The 18,834-nt window shown below is 46.1% G+C and overlaps 4 protein-coding genes across 11 annotated transcripts in view; 1 reads left to right on the forward strand and 3 right to left on the reverse strand.

Moving 5' to 3' along the window:
* LOC308398096 (phospholipase D1-like) overlaps positions 1-18,834 on the reverse strand; it is a 178,927-nt gene that overhangs the window by 146,705 nt on the left and 13,388 nt on the right. For 2 of the 4 annotated variants that reach the window (XM_080884511.1, XM_080884512.1), the window contains 2 exons: positions 15,754-16,518; positions 14,302-15,428 (listed from right to left, as the gene is read on the reverse strand). The exons of 1 other annotated variant lie outside the window; for it this stretch is intronic. In XM_080884511.1, coding sequence (XP_080740637.1) covers positions 14,796-15,428; positions 15,754-16,518 — 1,398 coding nt within the window. In that variant the 3' untranslated portion in view covers positions 14,302-14,795. Of the gene's footprint in view, positions 1-14,301; positions 15,429-15,753; positions 16,519-18,084; positions 18,789-18,834 lie in introns of those variants that run through there. One more of the 4 variants, XM_080884507.1, reaches the window with a different exon arrangement.
* LOC308397319 (uncharacterized protein) overlaps positions 1-18,834 on the forward strand; it is a 185,242-nt gene that overhangs the window by 36,382 nt on the left and 130,026 nt on the right. The gene's annotated exons all lie outside the window — the stretch shown is intronic.
* On the reverse strand, positions 1,615-9,373 carry LOC308398683 (uncharacterized protein). The gene is made up of 7 exons (XM_080885441.1): positions 9,287-9,373; positions 5,793-6,004; positions 5,553-5,712; positions 3,636-3,752; positions 3,097-3,345; positions 2,580-2,673; positions 1,615-2,241 (listed from the first exon to the last, which is right to left on the reverse strand). The coding sequence occupies exons 1-6, from the start codon at positions 9,356-9,358 to the stop codon at positions 2,620-2,622; spliced, it is 864 nt and encodes a 287-aa protein (XP_080741567.1). The 5' UTR covers positions 9,359-9,373; the 3' UTR covers positions 1,615-2,241; positions 2,580-2,619.
* Positions 10,952-13,617, reverse strand: LOC308397867 (E3 SUMO-protein ligase ZBED1-like). Its single transcript, XM_080884090.1, has 3 exons — positions 12,322-13,617; positions 11,893-12,145; positions 10,952-11,730 (listed from the first exon to the last, which is right to left on the reverse strand). Exons 1-3 carry the CDS (start codon positions 13,437-13,439, stop codon positions 11,314-11,316), a joined length of 1,788 nt encoding a protein of 595 aa, XP_080740216.1. The 5' UTR covers positions 13,440-13,617; the 3' UTR covers positions 10,952-11,313.

The raw sequence follows: 18,834 nt of genomic DNA on the forward strand, positions 1-18,834 counted from the left end.
TACTGAAACATCTTAACAGAGGATGGAAACAAAGGGAACCAACATCCAAGAAAAGAGCTGCTGCTGAAAACTTCCTCACAGAAAACACAAACAAGCTTGACTAAGAGACTCCAGGCTGTGCTGAATTATAAAGGTGGACTGACCTCCAGGGTCCTTAGTATCATATAAGCTCAGTTTGTGTCTTATATACTTTCCATTTATATAACAAAATATATAGAAAGGAGGGTGGTTTAAGATGTGTGTAGAGTTTTATTCATTATCTTTAGACAAACAAAGAAAGCACCATCCATTCGTCTCCAGTCTGTATGAAAAACAGGGGAAAGGTCAAATTAAAACTTTGAAATTCCTTTCACAATAAATCCATAAAAAAACAAAGTAATAAATATAAAAGTGTTTAAACCCACTTTTCCATAAAGCTGTCAATAGGAAATGTTCCAGTAAACATGTCTGTGTTTCTGCTGTTTTCCTTTCATGCGTCCACAGCTGACAGGTAACCCTATTGGAGTCGCCATAGTGACGGGTGGCGTCTCAGCTTCAGCGTGTTGATGGGCACAGCCATGGTTACCACAGCTGGAGTTGGTGTACGGCGAGCTGTGAGAGGACAGAGATGGAGAACGCACATTTAACTCTTTAACAGGAGATACGTTACGACTAACAGACGACTGCTGTCTACATGATGTCTTTGCAGCCCTTATGCTACATGTTACACAACTTTTCTTCATGCCAACAAGACTGAGGTGCCACATAGTCGACACATACAGCTGATTATGATGCATGTTTTACTATTGCTATGTTCACATCATCTGCTTGGCTTTATTACTGAAAGCCTGGAGATCCTCTGACGTGTGCATGGCTGATGTGAAGTATGATTAGTCCTACATGACATCAACAACAGAGGCAATGAAAGCTTTGTTGTTAACAGGTTGTAGGTAAAGTCAAATGTCTACTTCTACACTTGTGTTGGGTAAAGTTCTTCTCACTGCAGCAGATTTATATCTGTGCTTTCACAGGGCGTGATGTGGAGCTCAGCGCTGAGGTGCAGGTCTCCTTGGAGACGGCATCCTGGCTGAAAATATTATCATGCTTCCAAAACATTTCAGCTTTTATTTTGAAAGAAACAAGACTTGAAAACGAATCCCCTTCTTCCTCTTTGTCTTTGTTCTTCAGAGGAGTGTCACCTGGACAAACTCAGGGCTGTTCTAGAGCCTTTGTTATTATTTGACTCCATAGAAATAAAACTGAATCGAATCAAACAAAAACTCCCAAACAGCTAAAACACTTTGCTTTATTCTCTTTTTTAACAAATACGTTGAAGTCCATCCATAACAACACAGCTGAGATCTCCTTTGTAATCAAGTGTTTACATCCTTTGTACAGATCCAAATCCAAATCTTTAGTCCTAAACAGGCAGTGGTTACAAACAGGAAGACGAGCAGTCCATTAAACAGTCTACAGGGTCAAACATACAGAGAATTCAAACAGCTATTAAAAACAAATAACTGGACACTGAAAAACTTCAGTGATGTGTGAGGCACCAAAGGGAAGCAGCTGAGTATATTCAATGAATTATCTTCAAATACAAAGACAGAAACTCCTACAGGCAGCACGCAAACTGAGCAGGATACACAAAGATCAGAGATTACAAAAGAAATCAGAAAAGGATTTCAAACTTACTGAGAGCAAGGCCTCTGTTACAAATCTGTCTAATAGAAAAACATGCTGTACAGATACAATACGCTCAGTGTTCATGGTCATTTAAAAACTGGCTCTACCTGAACCACTTCAATATTTTATGAAGTCACTGAGTCGACCATTTCTACAGTTTGTTTCCTTCATTGCAGTTAGAGTGCGGCTGGTAAGGATGAAAACACACACAGAGCGTAAATTGTCTTTGTTAGTAACAAACGTCAGCAAAGAAAAGACAAAACACACAAACACTCTCATGATATTCATGAATCATTAGAAAGCATCCAAACATTCTGCTCGTGGACTTTTACAGTCTTATTTGCACTCGCTCATCTTCATAATCATCCTGATCAATACATGACAGGGGAGGCTTTGAGGTAGGCGGGGCTCTCTGCTGATGTCAGCATGAAAGGCAGGACCAGCGTCTGCCACATGTTGGTGAAACATCACAGTACACTGGCGTGGTTTCCTTTCCAGATGTTGGACGTTTGACACTTCAACGTTGAGGCGAACAAGAAGACACAGTTTTGGGTCGGGTTGCTGCAGGGTTTCTAACTGAGCAAAAGCAGAAGCACACAGACCAACAGGGATCAGATGCTGAGTGTTAGAGGAACATCTGTGCTGATCACTGAATGCTGCTGTGGTCTCTTGTTGAAGTTGGCTGGTGGGACAGTCTAATAGTGATATCCTGCCCATCGGAGGAACACTTTTAAAAACACATGCAATACTTTGTTTGTATTACAGTCACAGTTTATGTTATTTTTGTCCTTTAAAAGTGTTGCTGTACTATAAAGTCCTATAATTTGAGGCTAAAATGGCTCAGAGAGTCTCTCTCTCAGAGGATCTCCTTTGAAAGTGGAGACGGCTTTATCCGCTGATCCACGTCACTTTACCTGGATGTTTTCTTTGAAGCTGGATGAAGACTCCTCTCCCTCACTCCTGCTGCAGCTGTGTGGTCCAGTTGGCCTCTGAGGTCACAGTCAACATCTGTAGCAGAAGAGGGGAAATAAAAGTCCAGGTTACCAAAACTGGGAGCTTTTCCAAAATAGAGCGTAACTGGACTTTTTCAGCCTTACAGGCAGATAGTCGTCTGAAGCTGCAGCTTTTTCTTTTTAGCTTTTTCCAATCTCTGCTCTCGGCTTTCTTTGAGAACATGTCTGCTTTCTTGGCATGGGTCTGTCTGCTGTTGGTGAAGAGACTAAATCCACATACTCGCTACTAAGATCTCCTCAAGTAGTCTCAACCAGATTACAGTTTAAGAGTAAATGTCTCCTGAGAGTTTCACCTTGGGGAGATGCTGTCTTGCTACCATGCAATCATGAGCATTAATCTATGAGGTGAAAAAGTAATTTTAAAAGCTCCAGCCACAAGTTTTATTTCATCTGTGTTTTGGTCAGAGTCCCATCAGACCTCCAGAATGGTGTCAGAGTTTTTTCTATCCACGTGATGAGCACAGGCCTCAGGTCCAGACCTCCACGGGCACCATAGCCTCTTTGGAGCTAATAGGTGCAAGAAGGTTTTGTTGGGATAGGAACTGAAGAGGAAACTGACGAGGAAGGCAAGGATCTTCTTCAGCTCCTCCGAGCCAGGACCTCTTTGTGTAGGCCAGCATTGGCCAGGTAGCCCTCCAGCATCGCTGGATGGCCGACAGTGGAAAACCTAGAGGAGTAGGAGAGAAACAGCAGCTTGGAGCATGTCTTTATACTGTTTAGTTTTTAGAGCCACAGACTTTCTTTTAATGTCATTGTTCAGGATCTATGACTGATTATGTATTTATTGTATTCCTCCATGACTGTGTGACAGCAAGTGGAAAAAACCAGCTTGACCTTTGTTGATATGCTTGTAATTTTAATATTGATTAAATGGCCCATGAAATAATAGAAAGCTCATATATGAAAATGTATTTTAAGAAGTAAAATGTTAATCTGAGCACAAAGGAGTACACTCACCTTCTGGTAGATGGAGGTGTAGCGAGCGCTGGTGAACATCCAGGCCTCCTCGTAGAACTGATCACTGATTGGATCCAAAACATCGATGGAGGATCTGTGTACGCGCTGAGGATCGTCCTGATGGACAGAACAGAAGGAGAGTGAGACAAGTGAAGATATACTAAACAACACTGTGACATGAACTGAGCCACACACAGTTTGATTCACAGGTGATTGACACATTATTTGACCACGAGCAATCTTTTCTGGTTTGACGCCGTCTTTGTAGCCAGAAACCAGCTCTCTCCTCGGCTTCCTCCACTACACGCTTCCCCCACGCCAGTCTCCTCCGTCACTATAAAGGGGAGAGTCATGAGCTCCATCACCTGTGCCGTCCAACGTCCCGCCACCAGCCTCCACTGCAGCAGGCCAGAGACCACACCCCTGCCACAATAAGTAAAAGTATATCCTTGCTGTACCCTTAATGCTAAATGTGCTAAATTAACCGCTGCCTTTGCCCCTTTGGGATTATTCTTATGTCACTGGGATGTTGACCTTTGACCTTCACATTAGAGAGATGGGCAGACATAATTAGTGTATGAATTTTAAAGTAACAGGTAATAAAGAGAGTGTAGCAAATGTAGTCAGGTTTATTACTCTGTATCACACATGAGTGCCCGAGGGAGGCGGGGCTGACTGGGGAGACACAGGAAACAGAGAGACAGGGCTGACTCGACATGAAACGATGAAACGTGGGACACGGGAACAGAAACTAAACACAGGCTGAAATGAACACTGAGGGAGGGAGAACTAAGATTACTGAGAGCCTGATAAATAAGAAGAACAAAAACCAAGAAAAACAAGAGTCAAAGAAAACCAAAAACACAAAGCATTGGGCCAGGACCCACTGCTGTGACATTTATATGTGATAAAAACATTAAAAACTGCTCACATGTTGAAATCTTTCTACGTATACTTTAGGTTCAGCTCTCCAGCCTGGCATTTGGTTAAGCATGATTCAAACATTTGATTTTGTTTAACTGGTTTTAATTATAGTTACTTTTTGTGAACATTTGTTGCAGCATTTAAAAATACATCATTTATTTTCAAACTTTTATTTGATTTAGAGCATCATATTTGACCAACGTAAATGTTTTAATTTCATATAAAATAACTGAAGCAGTGAACTAAATATCTGAAATCTTTCCTTCCTTAAAAGTTATAATCCTACTTAAGTTATAGTGCAAACGCTTAAGCAACAAATATACTTGATGCTAATTAATTCATATTTCCCTTTGATGTTGCAACTATGCGGTCACTTCTGTCTTTAAACAAAATAATATTTTCCAGTTACAGAAATCATAAAGTCCAAACTAAAGTGCTACTGTTGCTATATGCATTTTATATAAATCATGGATGATGGTCCTGACATGAAGGAAGAGAAAGTTACAGGTTGCATCCTTTGACTTTGTCTCCGTGCCTTTGGGCGATTTTCAGAAGGACAGATGTTTCTGTTCAATTCTTAAATCATTTTTTTCAAACACAAACACTATTTTAAAGCTTCTAGAGAGTAAAATATTAATGATAATTATAATAACAATAATAAAAACAAAAGCTCTCAGATCCATCAAACCAAGCAGCAGAAAGAACAATAACTGAAGAGAAAACTTTAACCTGTCATGAACCGAAGTTCCGAGCGCAGGCTGGACCCAGTAGCAGAACACACACACACCAGGGTAGGAGAGAATAAAGAAAGTACATTTTATTACAACTAAAGGTGTCCCGTGAGGGTAGCCGGAAAAACAACGTATGGAACCAGAAGAAACCGAGGGACTGGGAAGGTGAACCGCGCAGGGAACGCCAAGAGCGGGGCTGTGAGAGGCTGTAAAACAAAAAGAGAAACAGATTACTGGGGTGCGGAAAAAAAAGGCAGCATACCAGGGAAGGTGGAATATGTGTCTCACAGTGATAGCCGGGCTGAGTGAACCAGAGGGGGGGGGAGCTCCAAAGGGGTCGAGACAGCGAGGCTGATGGTGATCTGAATCTCAGGCGGACAGGTGGACAGGCAGGTGGCTCGTAAAAAACGCCGAGTTGTGATCTGGGTACACAGGGCAAAAAAACAGTGTTAGTTCCGATGGAGAGTTTGTCATAAGAGTTTTTCCCGCAGGTGTACGTTACCGCTGAGAGGCGACTACGGACTGGCGTGGAGCAGCAGGTAGGGCAGGATTAAATAGTCCACCTGGTGATCGCCTGGGATGGGGTGCAGGTGTGGGGTTAGCAGCCACGCCCGTGGGCGTGGGCATCCCAACAGCACCCCGGACGCCGGGCTGCGGACCATGACAGTACCCCCCCCTCAAGGGTCGCCCCCAGGTGACTGGCCGGGACCCCGCCTGCGGAGAGAAGCACGGAAAGCAGAGATTAGACGAGGGTCCAGAACGAAGGAGCGCGGGACCCAGAGGCGGTCCTCGGGGCCGTACCCCTCCCAATCCACGAGATACTGCCAGCCGCGCCCGCGCCGGCGCGCATCCAGGATCCGCCGGACCGCATAGGCCGGATGGCCGCCGATGAGCCGGGCGGGAGGAGGGGGCTCGGAAGGAGGGCACAGGGGGCTGAGGCGGACCAGCTTAAGTTGAGATACATGGAACGTGGGATGTACACGCCAAGAGGCCGGAAGCCGGAGCCTGACCGCCACCGGGTTGATGACCCGGTCCACTTCATACGGCTCGATGAAACGGGGAGCCAGTTTGCGGGACGTGCCCCGGAGCGGGATATTCCCAGCAGCCAACCAAACCTTCTGTCCCGGCTGGTAGTCAGGGGCTGGGGCGCGGCGATGATCGGCGTAGTGCGCCTGTCGTTCCTTCGCGCGCAGGAGGGCGCGGCGAGTGCAGCGCCACACACGTTGGCAGCGCCGGAGGTGATGAGAGGCCGACGGGACGGAGAGGGACAGGTCCTCTTCCGGGAAGAGCGGAGGCTGATACCCGAGGGACGCTTCGAAAGGAGACAAGCCGGTGGAAGACGAGGTGAGAGTATTGTGGGCGTACTCCACCCAGGGCAGGTAAGTAACCCAGGAGGAGGGGTTTTGACTGGCTACGCACCTCAGCATAGTCTCCAGCTCCTGATTAAGACGTTCAGTTTGCCCATTGGATTGCGGGTGGAAACCGGAACTCAAACTGACCTTGGCGCCGAGAATGGAGCAGAAGGTCCTCCACACTTGTGAGGTGAACTGGGGACCTCGATCGGAGACAATGTCCAGGGGAATTCCGTGGAGCCTGAAAACATCAGTGATCAATGCTTGGGCAGTCTCAGCAGCCGAGGGCAGCTTGGCTAGCGGGATGAAGTGAGCGGCCTTAGAAAACCGATCCACAACGGTGAGGATGACACATTTTCCAGAAGAGGTGGGGAGACCGGTAACAAAGTCGAGGGAGATGTGAGACCAGGGCCGGTGGGGAGTAGTGAGTGGGTGGAGCTGACCTACGGGATGCTTCGTGGATGACTTATTACGAGCGCAGACGGCACAGGCAGACACGTAGTCCCTCACGTCCTGTAGTAGCGATTTCCACCAGAAGTGTCTGCTGAGGAGGCGCGCCGTTCTGCTCACGCCCGGGTGGCACGCGAATCCAGTGGATGACTGCTCCCCGGGCGGCGGCGGGAACGAAGCGCCGTCCTGGCGGTCCAGTCCCTGGGTCAGGGTCCCCCGGGAGCGCTCGGCAAATGGTCTCCTCAATTTCCCAGGTGAGAGCACCCACCACGCAGGTGGCTGGTAGGATTGTGGCGGGGGGGGGGGCGCCTCACTGTCGGGGGAATACAGACGGGAGAGCGCATCGGGTTTGACGTTTCGTGACCCGGGACGATAGGAGAGTGTGAAGTTGAAGCGGGCGAAGAATAGGGACCAGCGAGCTTGACGGGGATTCAACCTCTTGGCGGTTCTAAGGTACAGTAGGTTTTTATGATCTGTCCATATAATGAAGGGCTGTTCGGCCCCCTCCAGCCAGTGACGCCATTCCTCCAATGCGAGTTTTACCGCTAGGAGTTCCCTGTCGCCGATGTCGTAATTCCTCTCCGCGGGGGTGAGTCGGCGTGAGAAAAAGGCGCACGGCCGGAGTTTATTCAGGGGCCCAGACCGCTGGGAGAGAACCGCCCCAACTCCCGCATCAGACGCGTCAACCTCAACAACAAACTGTTTAGAAGAGTCAGGATGGGTTAGAATGGGTGTGGACGTGAATAATCGCTTCAACTTAGCAAAGGCTGCGTGGGCCTCAGGGGACCATGTGAAAGACACCTTGGGTGAGGTGAGTTGGGTGAGAGGCGCGGCCACCTGGCTGTAGTTTCGAATGAAACGGCGATAAAAATTCGCAAACCCCAGGAAGCTCTGAAGCTTCTTCCGTGTCTCCGGAACCGGCCATTCCAATATCGCTTTGATCTTCACCGGGTCGGTCTTCACCTGCCCACCAGCGAGGATGTAGCCCAAGAAGGAAATGGATGAGGCGTGGAACTCACATTTTTCCGCTTTTACGTACAGTCTATTTTCGAGCAGCCGTTGTAGCACGCTCCTCACATGGATGCGATGGTCCTCGAGCGTCTTGGAAAAAATCAGAATATCATCCAGGTAAACAAAAACAAACACGTTCAGGAAATCCCGTAACACGTCGTTGACTAGGGCTTGAAAAACCGCTGGGGCGTTCGTTAACCCGAACGGCATCACCAGATATTCGAAATGCCCTAGTGGGGTATTGAAGGCGGTCTTCCACTCGTCGCCCTCACGTATCCGTACCAGGTGGTAGGCGTTCCGCAGATCCAGTTTGGTGAAGACAGTAGCTCCCTGGAGTGAGTTAAAAACAGAACTAATGAGTGGGAGGGGATATTTGTTTTTGACGGTGACGTCGCTCAGCCCCCTGTAATCAATGCACGGGCGGAGCGTCCCGTCTTTCTTTCCCACGAAGAAAAAACCCGCAGCCACGGGGGAGGATGACGGCCTAATACGTCCTGCAGTTAGCGACTCCTGGATGTAATTCTCCATGGTTTCTCTTTCGGGGCGAGACAGGTTGTATAATCTGCTAGAGGGCAGCGAAGCACCCGGGAGCAGATCAATAGCACAGTCATATGGACGGTGAGGCGGGAGTGAGAGCGCCTCGTCTTTACTGAACACCTGCCGGAGATCGTGATAGTCGGGGGGCACGGAAGAGAGATCCGGCGCGGGTGGCGGGGCGGGCCTCCGTTCCGTTGAGGCGGAGGGAACGGCTGACCTCAGGCAGTTCGCTAGACAAAACACACTCCAGCTCGCGATACTCTTTCCGGCCCAATCTATGTGTGGGTTATGTCTCTGTAACCAGGGGTAGCCTAGGATAAGCGGGGTGTCAGGAGCGGGAAAAGTGAAAAAAGACAGCTGCTCTTGGTGGTTACCTGATGTGATTAACCGTACAGGCGCGGTTTGGTGAGTTATGTATGCAAACACTTGATTGTTTAATGTAGACGCAGGGATGGGCGGTTCGAGTGGAGTAAGAGACACAGCTAACCTCTTAGCCAGCTTCTCATCCATAAGGTTCTGTTCCGCCCTGGAGTCCACCAACGCGGGGCATGTAAAAGTCTGATTAGGAGTCACGATAGTAACGGACAGTAACAATCGGGGTATAGTAGTACTTAAGAGTGCTGCCCACCCGTATCCCCGGACTTACCGGTGGGCCGGGTCGTTTGAGCGGACCGGGCAAACAGCGATGCGGTGACCGGGCCTCCCACAGTACAGGCATTCTCCAGCCCGAAATCGGCGTTCCCTCTCCTCCGGAGAAAGCCGAGAGCGTCCGATCTGCATGGGTTCGGGCGGGGGAGGCGACGGAGAGCGCGCACACGCAGCTGGGGGCGGAGAAACGCGGATCCCGGGGCGTACTACAGAGCCCATAGGCTTAGGCCGCCGCTCAGCATCCCTCTCCCGCAAGCGTCTATCGATCCTACGGGCGAGGGAGGCTAATTCTTCAAAGGATCTGGTCTCCTCGTGAAACGCTAGTTGGTCCTTCATCTGGTCGTTTAATGACCGTAAAAAAAACCCACGAAGGGCCGAATCGGGCCAACCTACGGCGACCGCTCGGGTACGGAATTCAACTAGGTACTCCGCAATACTGCGCCGCCCCTGACGGAGCCCCAGCAACTTCTGCGCGGCATCGTCCTCCGAAACCGGAGGGGAAAACGTAGCCTGGAACTCCTCCAGGAATTCATCGTAATCACAATCACGAATGGGGTGAGAGTTTAAGTAAGCTTCAGCCCATGCTAGAGCACGCCCCCGTAACAATCCCACGAAGTGGGAGATCTTAGCAGCATCCGTGGGAAACGCGTGAGGCGTGCGACTGAAAAACAAGGAGCACTGGAAAAGGAACCCCCCACACAGGTCCAACTCCGCGTGAAAGGGTTCCAGCGGCGGAGGTGAAACGCCGCGGTGCACGGGGTCGGGAGGCCTAGTTTGTAACTTATTCTGAGTGTCACTCAGCTCTTGACAACGGTCTTGGACTGGAGCTGCTGATCGTGGCGACCGAGGATAGCGCCCTGTTTATTAATAGCGGAGCGGAGTGGATCTGCTGGGTCCATACTGGCCAGTCCGTACTGTCATGAACCGAAGTTCCGAGCGCAGGCTGGACTCAGTAGCAGAACACACACACCAGGGTAGGAGAGAATAAAGAAAGTACATTTTATTACAACTAAAGGTGTCCCGTGAGGGTAGCCGGAAAAACAACGTATGGAACCAGAAGAAACCGAGGGACTGGGAAGGTGAACCGCGCAGGGAACGCCGAGAGCGGGGCTGTGAGAGGCTGTAAAACAAAACCAAAGACAGAAGTGACCGCATAGTTGCAACATCAAAGGGAAATATTAATTAATTAGCATCAAGTATATTTGTTGCTTAAGCGTTTGCACTATAACTTAAGTAGGATTATAACTTTTAAGGAAGGAAAGATTTCAGATATTTAGTTCACTGCTTCAGTTATTTTATATGAAATTAAAACATTTACGTTGGTCAAATATGATGCTCTAAATCAAATAAAAGTTTGAAAATAAATGATGTATTTTTAAATGCTGCAACAAATGTTCACAAAAAGTAACTATAATTAAAACCAGTTAAACAAAATCAAATGTTTGAATCATGCTTAACCAAATGCCAGGCTGGAGAGCTGAACCTAAAGTATACGTAGAAAGATTTCAACATGTGAGCAGTTTTTAATGTTTTTATCTAGTGCTGTCAAGAGATTAAAAAAAAATAGAGATTAATTAATTATGATTTTTAATTAATTGATCTAATTAATCTCTTTTTTAATCTCACCTAAAAATAGCTGAGGAAAGCCCTCAACTTATTGTGGCAGACCAAAAGACTGATATAACAAAGAAAGTGACTTTATAAAGTCATTTATTGTTTAACAAACGTTAAACAGATGCAACCATTTACATACTGTTGTATTCTTTTGTAAAATAAGTGGAAAAATAAATACAAATAAAATCAAATAAATTAAGTGCTGCAAGTTAGCACATCAGAGTTGCTCTTTTCTGAGCAATACAGCACTGAAATTCCTCTGCTTCAGATAATGAAAAATAAAACTGACATTGCAGTGCTGCAAGTTAGCACATCAAAGTATTCTTCCATCACAAAAAAAAGTGCTGAACATCAAGCAATCTATTCTAGTAGGCTACAAATGACACAGCAGCTATGCTGACCACATGTGTCTCATTTCTTCTTCCTCAGCCAGTCGCTAAGACACACCAGCCTGGTAACATTTTCTGGAAGCAAGGCTGCCCTTTTCTTTTGCACTATGTGGCCTGCAAGGCTAAAGAGTCTCTCACAGGGTACAGAGGTAGCTGGGGAGGCCAGGTACTTTTGTGCTAGGACTGACAGCTTTTCATAGACTCCTGAGTGAGCATACCACCACTGCAGGGGACAGTCATCAATACTGATGCTGGGTTCTGCTCTGTAGCGCTGCAGCTCTCCAGACTCAATTCCATCTTCTGAGTCAGAGTCAGACCCCAGAAGGAGTTCGCTCCTCCTCTTCTTCTGAGCTGGTCCATCATCCTCTGTGGAGGGCTGGAGACTATCTGCTCTTCTGGGCTCTGCTGCCTGGAGCATATTCTCCAGAATGGTCCACACCTGAATGAATGAATGAATGAATGAATGATTGTGATTAAAACTAAGTGCTTTTTTTTTTTTTTTATTTAATCTTGTAAAGAACTTTGTGTTCCATATAATAAATAAAAGTTTGATTTGATAATGAATTGGACTCATTAGTCCAGCTTAACCTTATTGTCCTACCTGTTCCCTCTTTTCTCTTGGAAGACATTTCAAATCCTTAAACCGTGGATCCAATGCTGTGGCCACCTCGAACCATATCTCGTTGCCATTAGCTCGTCGTGCTGCCAGATCCTTCTGGAAGGCATTCTTGAACTTCACCACGTAGGCAGGATCATCATCAGTAATGTCCATGACACGGTACAGATGGCGAAAAGCAGGCAGCACTACAGAGCAAGAGACGTAGGCCTCACCACCCAGCAGCTCTGTCACATACCTGCAGAGGTGGAGAGGTTTGCTAAATAAACCTAGCTGGATTCATTTAAATCAAAGTGTAACTGATTTCCAATTTAATTGTCCTTAAAAGTTCCTTGTTATGTTCATTAATTTTGATTTTACACATGTAACAGTAGTTTATATAATTAAAATGGGAAGGTGTTTATTTGAACTTACTTGCATGGTTCAAGCAGGAGCTCCAGCCTCTGCAGTTTTGCCCACTCAGCTTCGGTTGGCAAGACCAACCTGTGGTTCTGTTGGTCCAACGTAGCCTGGACAGCCTCTCGGTTACATAGGAGGCGTGAGACCATTGCGAGAGTCGAGTTCCACCTGGTGGGTACATCCTGTATAAGTTGATCGCTCTTCTTTCCGAGTGCTACTTGTTGTTGGTTAAGTTCTGTGGTACTCGCAGGGCTTTGTTTAAAATGACCAACAATCTTGCGGCACTTTGCCAGTACACCGACAAAACCACTGCTATCGAGACATACCGTGATGGTCCTCTGGAGAATGTGAGCATTGCAGGCGATGTGCTCATATGGAAGTGCTCTCATAGCAGCCAGCATGTTTGCTGCGCTGTCTGTGCCAATGGTGGATATCTTGTTTTCAATACCCCAGTCATTTGCTACCTTGAGGAACTGTTCGGCGCATTTATCAGCAAAGTGCCTGGTTTCTGTTCTCATGACGGTCAGTGCAAATGAGTTGAGGTTCCACTCACTATCAATAAAGTGTCCAGTCACCCCAAAATAGCTGTGGTTGCCAGCTGAGGTCCAGTGATCTCCGGTTATAGCAACACAGTTGGGAGAATCCTCCGCCAAAATCTCAAGTTTGTTTTTCTTTTCGCCGTCGTACATTTTGCTGATTTTGGTCGTTACTGTAGTCCTGCACGGTGGCTTGTATGACGGGTCATTGGACGCAATTTGCAACACCTCTGTCAATCCTTCGTCCTCTACTATATTTATCGGCCTACAGTTCATCGCTATCCACTTGGCAATAACATTAGTCAGCCTGTCGGTCGCAGACTTGCTCATACGAGGGGTATTCTCTAGTTTTGTTTGGCGAAAAGCTTTGCTCTGGCTTGCTATATTGCTAACGTCTTCACTGCTAGCTGTTGCTGCACTCGCGGCTGGGTGCTTTGCGTTGAGGTGATAGGCCAAACTTGAGCTGCTTCGGTGGTAAGCAAACTCCTTCTTACACTCTAGGCAGACCACTTTACCTTTGTCAATGGTGCCGTCGGGGCGTTTATGAAATACAAATTTCCCGTTCATTGGGCCAACAACTCTCAGATGCGCCTCCATATCCACACTGTAAGCTAATCACCACTTCTCACCTTGACCTCACGACGTGACTCCACCCCCAACAAGTCAAGCACAAGGAGCCCAGCACATAAAAACGGATTTTATAACATAGCAACTCTCATACAAAATCAATGACGTCAAGAGATTAAAAATTAGATTAACGAGATTAAAAAACACAACGCGCTAAATAGCATTGTAATTAATTAATCGCAATTAACGCGATAATTTGACACCCCTATTTTTATCACATATAAATGTCACAGCAGTGGGTCCTGGCCCAATGCTTTGTGTTTTTGGTTTTCTTTGACTCTTGTTTTTCTTGGTTTTTGTTCTTCTTATTTATCAGGCTCTCAGTAATCTTAGTTCTCCCTCCCTCAGTGTTCATTTCAGCCTGTGTTTAGTTTCTGTTCCCGTGTCCCACGTTTCATCGTTTCATGTCGAGTCAGCCCTGTCTCTCTGTTTCCTGTGTCTCCCCAGTCAGCCCCGCCTCCCTCGGGCACTCATGTGTGATACAGAGTAATAAACCTGACTACATTTGCTACACTCTCTTTATTACCTGTTACTTTAAAATTCATACACTAATTATGTCTGCCCATCTCTCTAATGTGAAGGTCAAAGGTCAACATCCCAGTGACATAAGAATAATCCCAAAGGGGCAAAGGCAGCGGTTAATTTAGCACATTTAGCATTAAGGGTACAGCAAGGATATACTTTTACTTATTGTGGCAGGGGTGTGGTCTCTGGCCTGCTGCAGTGGAGTGGGCAAATTAGGGAGACGACACCATCAGATCCCGAGCCCTCCATGTGTTAATCAAGAGACGGCTGCTGTGCTACATCCATAAATAATGAATAAATTAGGAGCTAAAGCTGAAAGGACAGTTTATTTGTACCATCTTCACGTGAACACATTCAAGAACATCACAGATGAAGAAACATTAAAAACTTCCACACTACATAAAGCAAGAAAAATAGTTTTTCTTTCAGGTGGTTTCAGAAAAACAGAAACATCAAACATCTCCAAGACTCTCTTTGAAAGAACTAAAAACCTTTGTTCTCATGGTCCAATCATGAGTGAACTCCCCGATGAAGCCTTGTGTGCTAAAACATGTCAGAGTTTTAAAGGTTAAACATGAGTTTCCAAAACGTTTTGCTGGAGAACAATGAACTATTTGACTGAGTTTCAATCATTTACAGACGAGCAAAACCAGGACAGAGAAAAAAGGACAAAACTGACTCAGTAAAACAACAGAAAAGAAGATCCCATGTAGATCTGTATTATGTAGAAGTTCAGCCCAGCAACAAGTTCAGTTCAACACAAGTTTAAATGATTCTATCTGAACTCTGTGGAGCCTGATCTCAAGCTTTTTGAGTCTGACCAGAGGATCTTTCTGTGTCTTCAGATTCACTGTGATCCAGTGATGGGAGTGATTTCAGCCCTGAGTGATCGCGCTGATGTTTGCACAGAGCAGACAATGAGGTGAATGTTTGGGCACATTGGTAACAGTGAAACAGTTTATTAGTAACGTGGGATCGTTTGTGTGCAGAGTATGAACTGAGATTCCTGAAGCTCTTGTCACACTGGTCACAGCTGTAGTTTCCTTCCATGTGTGCACGTTCATGAATGTTACGATTATGTGAATGTGAGAAGCTTCTCTCACAGTGTCTGCACTTGTGTGGTTTCTCTCCTGTGTGGACTCGTTTGTGTGTTTTAAGCTGACCTGCTGTGGTGAAGGATGACCCACACTGATCACAGAGGTGCTTTTTAACCCCACTGTGAATCAGTTCATGTCGTTTTAAATCACTTGGTGTGGTGAAGCTTCTCCCACATTCTTTGCAGTATTTCAGTTTGTCTCCAGTGTGTCTACGTTGATGTACTTTTAGGGTCTTTTGCTGACTGAAAGTTTTTCCACAGAGGTCACAATGAAAGTCTTTCCCACCACCACAGTGATGACAGGGTTGAGAACTGGATCCATCTGTGTTGCTCTGCTTCTAAACAAAGACACAAAGACAGTGTAAGTCAGTCCTTCAACATTTGTATCCTGAACGTCGCCTGAAATAAAGAGCATCTCTGCAGACGTCCAACTACATTTGACTGTTTCAGTTAACACACTCAGTTTACTGGGCTGCAATAACTACAATACTACCACCATAATACTACAGTAATACTAAAATCATAACTGAAAGGAAAATCTGAATAATCACTCAGAGCTGCTTTTCCATGCAGTAGAATTGCTAACATGCTAACACAGTTTAATGAGCAGAGTTGTTCCAAACAGTCAGGCTAAAATGACAAGATAACAATATAAATACATACCTCACAGTAGCTGCACTTGTAGAGTCTCTTTCTGGTGTGGATCTGTTGGTGTCGTCTCAGGTCATGTGGAGATTTAAAAGTCTTCTCACACAGGTCACATTGATAAGGTCTCTCCTCAGTGTGGGTAAACATGTGTCGTTGTAAGTGTGCGTCTGTTGTAAACTCTTTGCCACACTGTTCACAGCAGTACACATCATGTCTGGTGTGAATGCGTAGGTGTTCATTTCGGCTCCCTCTCTGGCTGAAAGTTTTTCCACAGATGTCACAGCTGTATGCCTTAATTCCAGAGTGGGTAAATAGATGACTCTGTAAGTGGCTACTGTGAGTAAAAGCTCTGCCACACTGATCACAGCTGTACGCTTTAACTCCACTGTGGATGAGTTGGTGTTTTTTTAGGGAAACCTTGAAGGAAAAAGACTTTCCACACAAGTCACAGCTGAATGGTCTCTCTCCAGTGTGGATGACCTGATGCTGTTTTAGTGAAGCCTTCAGAGTAAACTCCATCCCACACTCGTCACAGGTGTATGCCTTAATTCCAGAGTGGGTAACTAGATGCCTCTGTAAGCTGCTACTGTGAGTAAAAGCTCTGCCACACTGATCACAGCTGTACGCTTTAACTCCAGTGTGGATGATTTGGTGTTGTTTTAGTGAAGCCCTCACAGTAAAACCCTTCCCACACTCGTCACAGGTGTGTTTTTTCTCTCCCTTTCTTCTGTGAGGTTTGTCGGCCTCCTGAGAGCGCTGACTTCTGGCTCCATGTTGGTCCTGCAGTGACAGAGATACAAACAGAGGCAGTGAGTGAAATGCAGTCGTGGAACAAACTCAACCTTCAAACTCCATTAACACTAGTTTTAAACCTGAAGGTGGAGCGTGGCACCAAACACCTTAAAGGTCTCTTATCCCCACCTGCTGGTAGTTCTAACACATTACATCCAACCTGCTGTTAAAGATAATTCATGACTGTTCAAACACTAAAATCATGCCCATCCCTCCTGATTGCACACACACACACACACACACACACACACATACACACACACACACACACACACACTATTTTATAATTTAGATTATTTTGTTGGTTCCTATTACATATTTCTATAATTTGTATAGATTTATACAGAATTATTCAGTGATAATAAATCCAATGTTTGTTTATTCTAAACCTGTTAGCTTCCACAACAGATGTTGCTCGTCTTCCGTCAAATACTCACATAAAATATTACACAATAAAGTGGATTCAAGATATCCACATAATTTCACTCTTACATCCACAGTGAGGTTTCACAATTGTTCAAATATAAGCAATCAATAATAATAATAATAATAATATTTCTCTGTCAGCCTTCTCGGTTATGAATCGTCTTCTGCTCCTCTGTCATGCAGCGTCCCACAGGGCTCAATTTTAGGGCCACTGCTCTTTTCACTGTATCTATTGCCTCTGGGTTCTATCCTTAGAAGGCATGGGATCTCATTTCATTGTTATGCCGATGACTGCCAACTTTATTTGCCACTAAAACACAAGGATGGCATCTCCATAAAACCTATAACCTTATAAATAAAATTGAATTTAATATATTCGGAGGTAAGTTGATCTATAGTGTTACATCATATTCTATAAGGATGTTATGTGTTTGTAGACTTTCTGCCCAGTTTGACCCATTTAGCAGAAGTCAGCCTGTTTAAGGCTCTGATATCTATTCTGTGTGACTTACAGCAGTTATGACATGGTCTGATTTTCTCACCCAATAAAGGAATATTTCATATATCTGTCACGGTTCTGGGTCCGTTGGACCCAGTATTTTGAGTTCATTGTGTTTTGATTTAAGTTTGCATCAGGGATTGTGTTCTTGTTCTCTCGTCGTGTTATGGTGATGAATATGATGTCTATTATGAGAGTTCCATGTTTCTGTTTATCTGGGTTTAAGATGTGGGTTTAGTTTCATATGTCATTTCCTGTCTGTCTCTCTATGTCGAGCCTGCGTGTGATGTTTTATTGTGAAGGTCTGCGTCTTATGTGAGTGTTCAGTTTTACTTCTGTCTCGTCTTACGGATTATTCCCAGCTGTGTCCACCACCTGTGTGTAATTCCCGTGTTTCTCTGTGTGTATTCAAGTCGTGTCCTCCGTCATTGTAGTTGCTGGTCCGTCTGTGTAACCACCGTGTCTCGCTCGTGTGTTCACCCTGCTGTTAACCATCGTCTGCTTCTGCTCGCCCTGCTTCATGTTCATGTTCTGGTTTCTGCGCTATAGTTTAGCTGTTTCCCTGTATAGTTTAGTTCGAGCTCCATTTGCTGTTTGTCCTCATTTTGTGTTCAATAAACCACCTTCACCTCTCCACTACTGCCTGCGTTTGGATCCCCCTTCATTTCCTCCACATGGCTCCTCTCACTCGCCGTGACAGTACGGACCAGCCACAAGATGGATCCAGCAGCTTTGTCTGGAGAGAGCGACCTCGCACGCATCCGACGCCTGATGGACTGGGTAACCCACACCACCAACGCAAGGGCAAGAGTGGTGGGGTTAAAAGCCATCGAGGCAATCCTGGAAGGAAATCCCTACCTCTGCCAGCTTAAGGGAGTTTCAGGCTTAATCTGCAACCTGCATAAAGCCCGGGGGGTGGTGCGAGCTCGGGAATCCACAGACTTTGTCCAGCAGCAGCGGACTACGGCCGCCCCGGAACAGTCACGTCAGCTTCTCCTGCCGGAAGTTTTGCCCGGCCCGCCGGAGGTTTTGCCCGGTCCGCCGGAGCAGTCGGCAGGGAGGAAGCGACGTTCGCGTCACCGGCGCGGCACCCCACAGCCGGACTTCAGGATGTCAAAACAGTCGGCTGTGGTGGGTGAAGCAGACACTCTTTTTGTTCCTTTTGACACAGATGCTAGATCTATTTCTTCTGGAGCTATTTTTTGTGTCTCCTCTAAACATGATAAGGATTTCTCCGTCTCACCCATGACCATTGCTCCTAAGACTGCCTTTGTTGAGCCGACTTTTTGTGCTAATGACTATGTTCACGCTGTTGTTCCCGTGCCCGGAGTAGCTGTAGAGTTAGTAGTTAGTTAGTTAGTTAGTAGAGTAGCAGCTGT

Source organism: Rhamphochromis sp. 'chilingali', assembly GCF_963969265.1.
Source record: "Rhamphochromis sp. 'chilingali' genome assembly, chromosome: 1".
Taxonomy (NCBI): Eukaryota; Metazoa; Chordata; class Actinopteri; order Cichliformes; family Cichlidae; genus Rhamphochromis; species Rhamphochromis sp. 'chilingali'.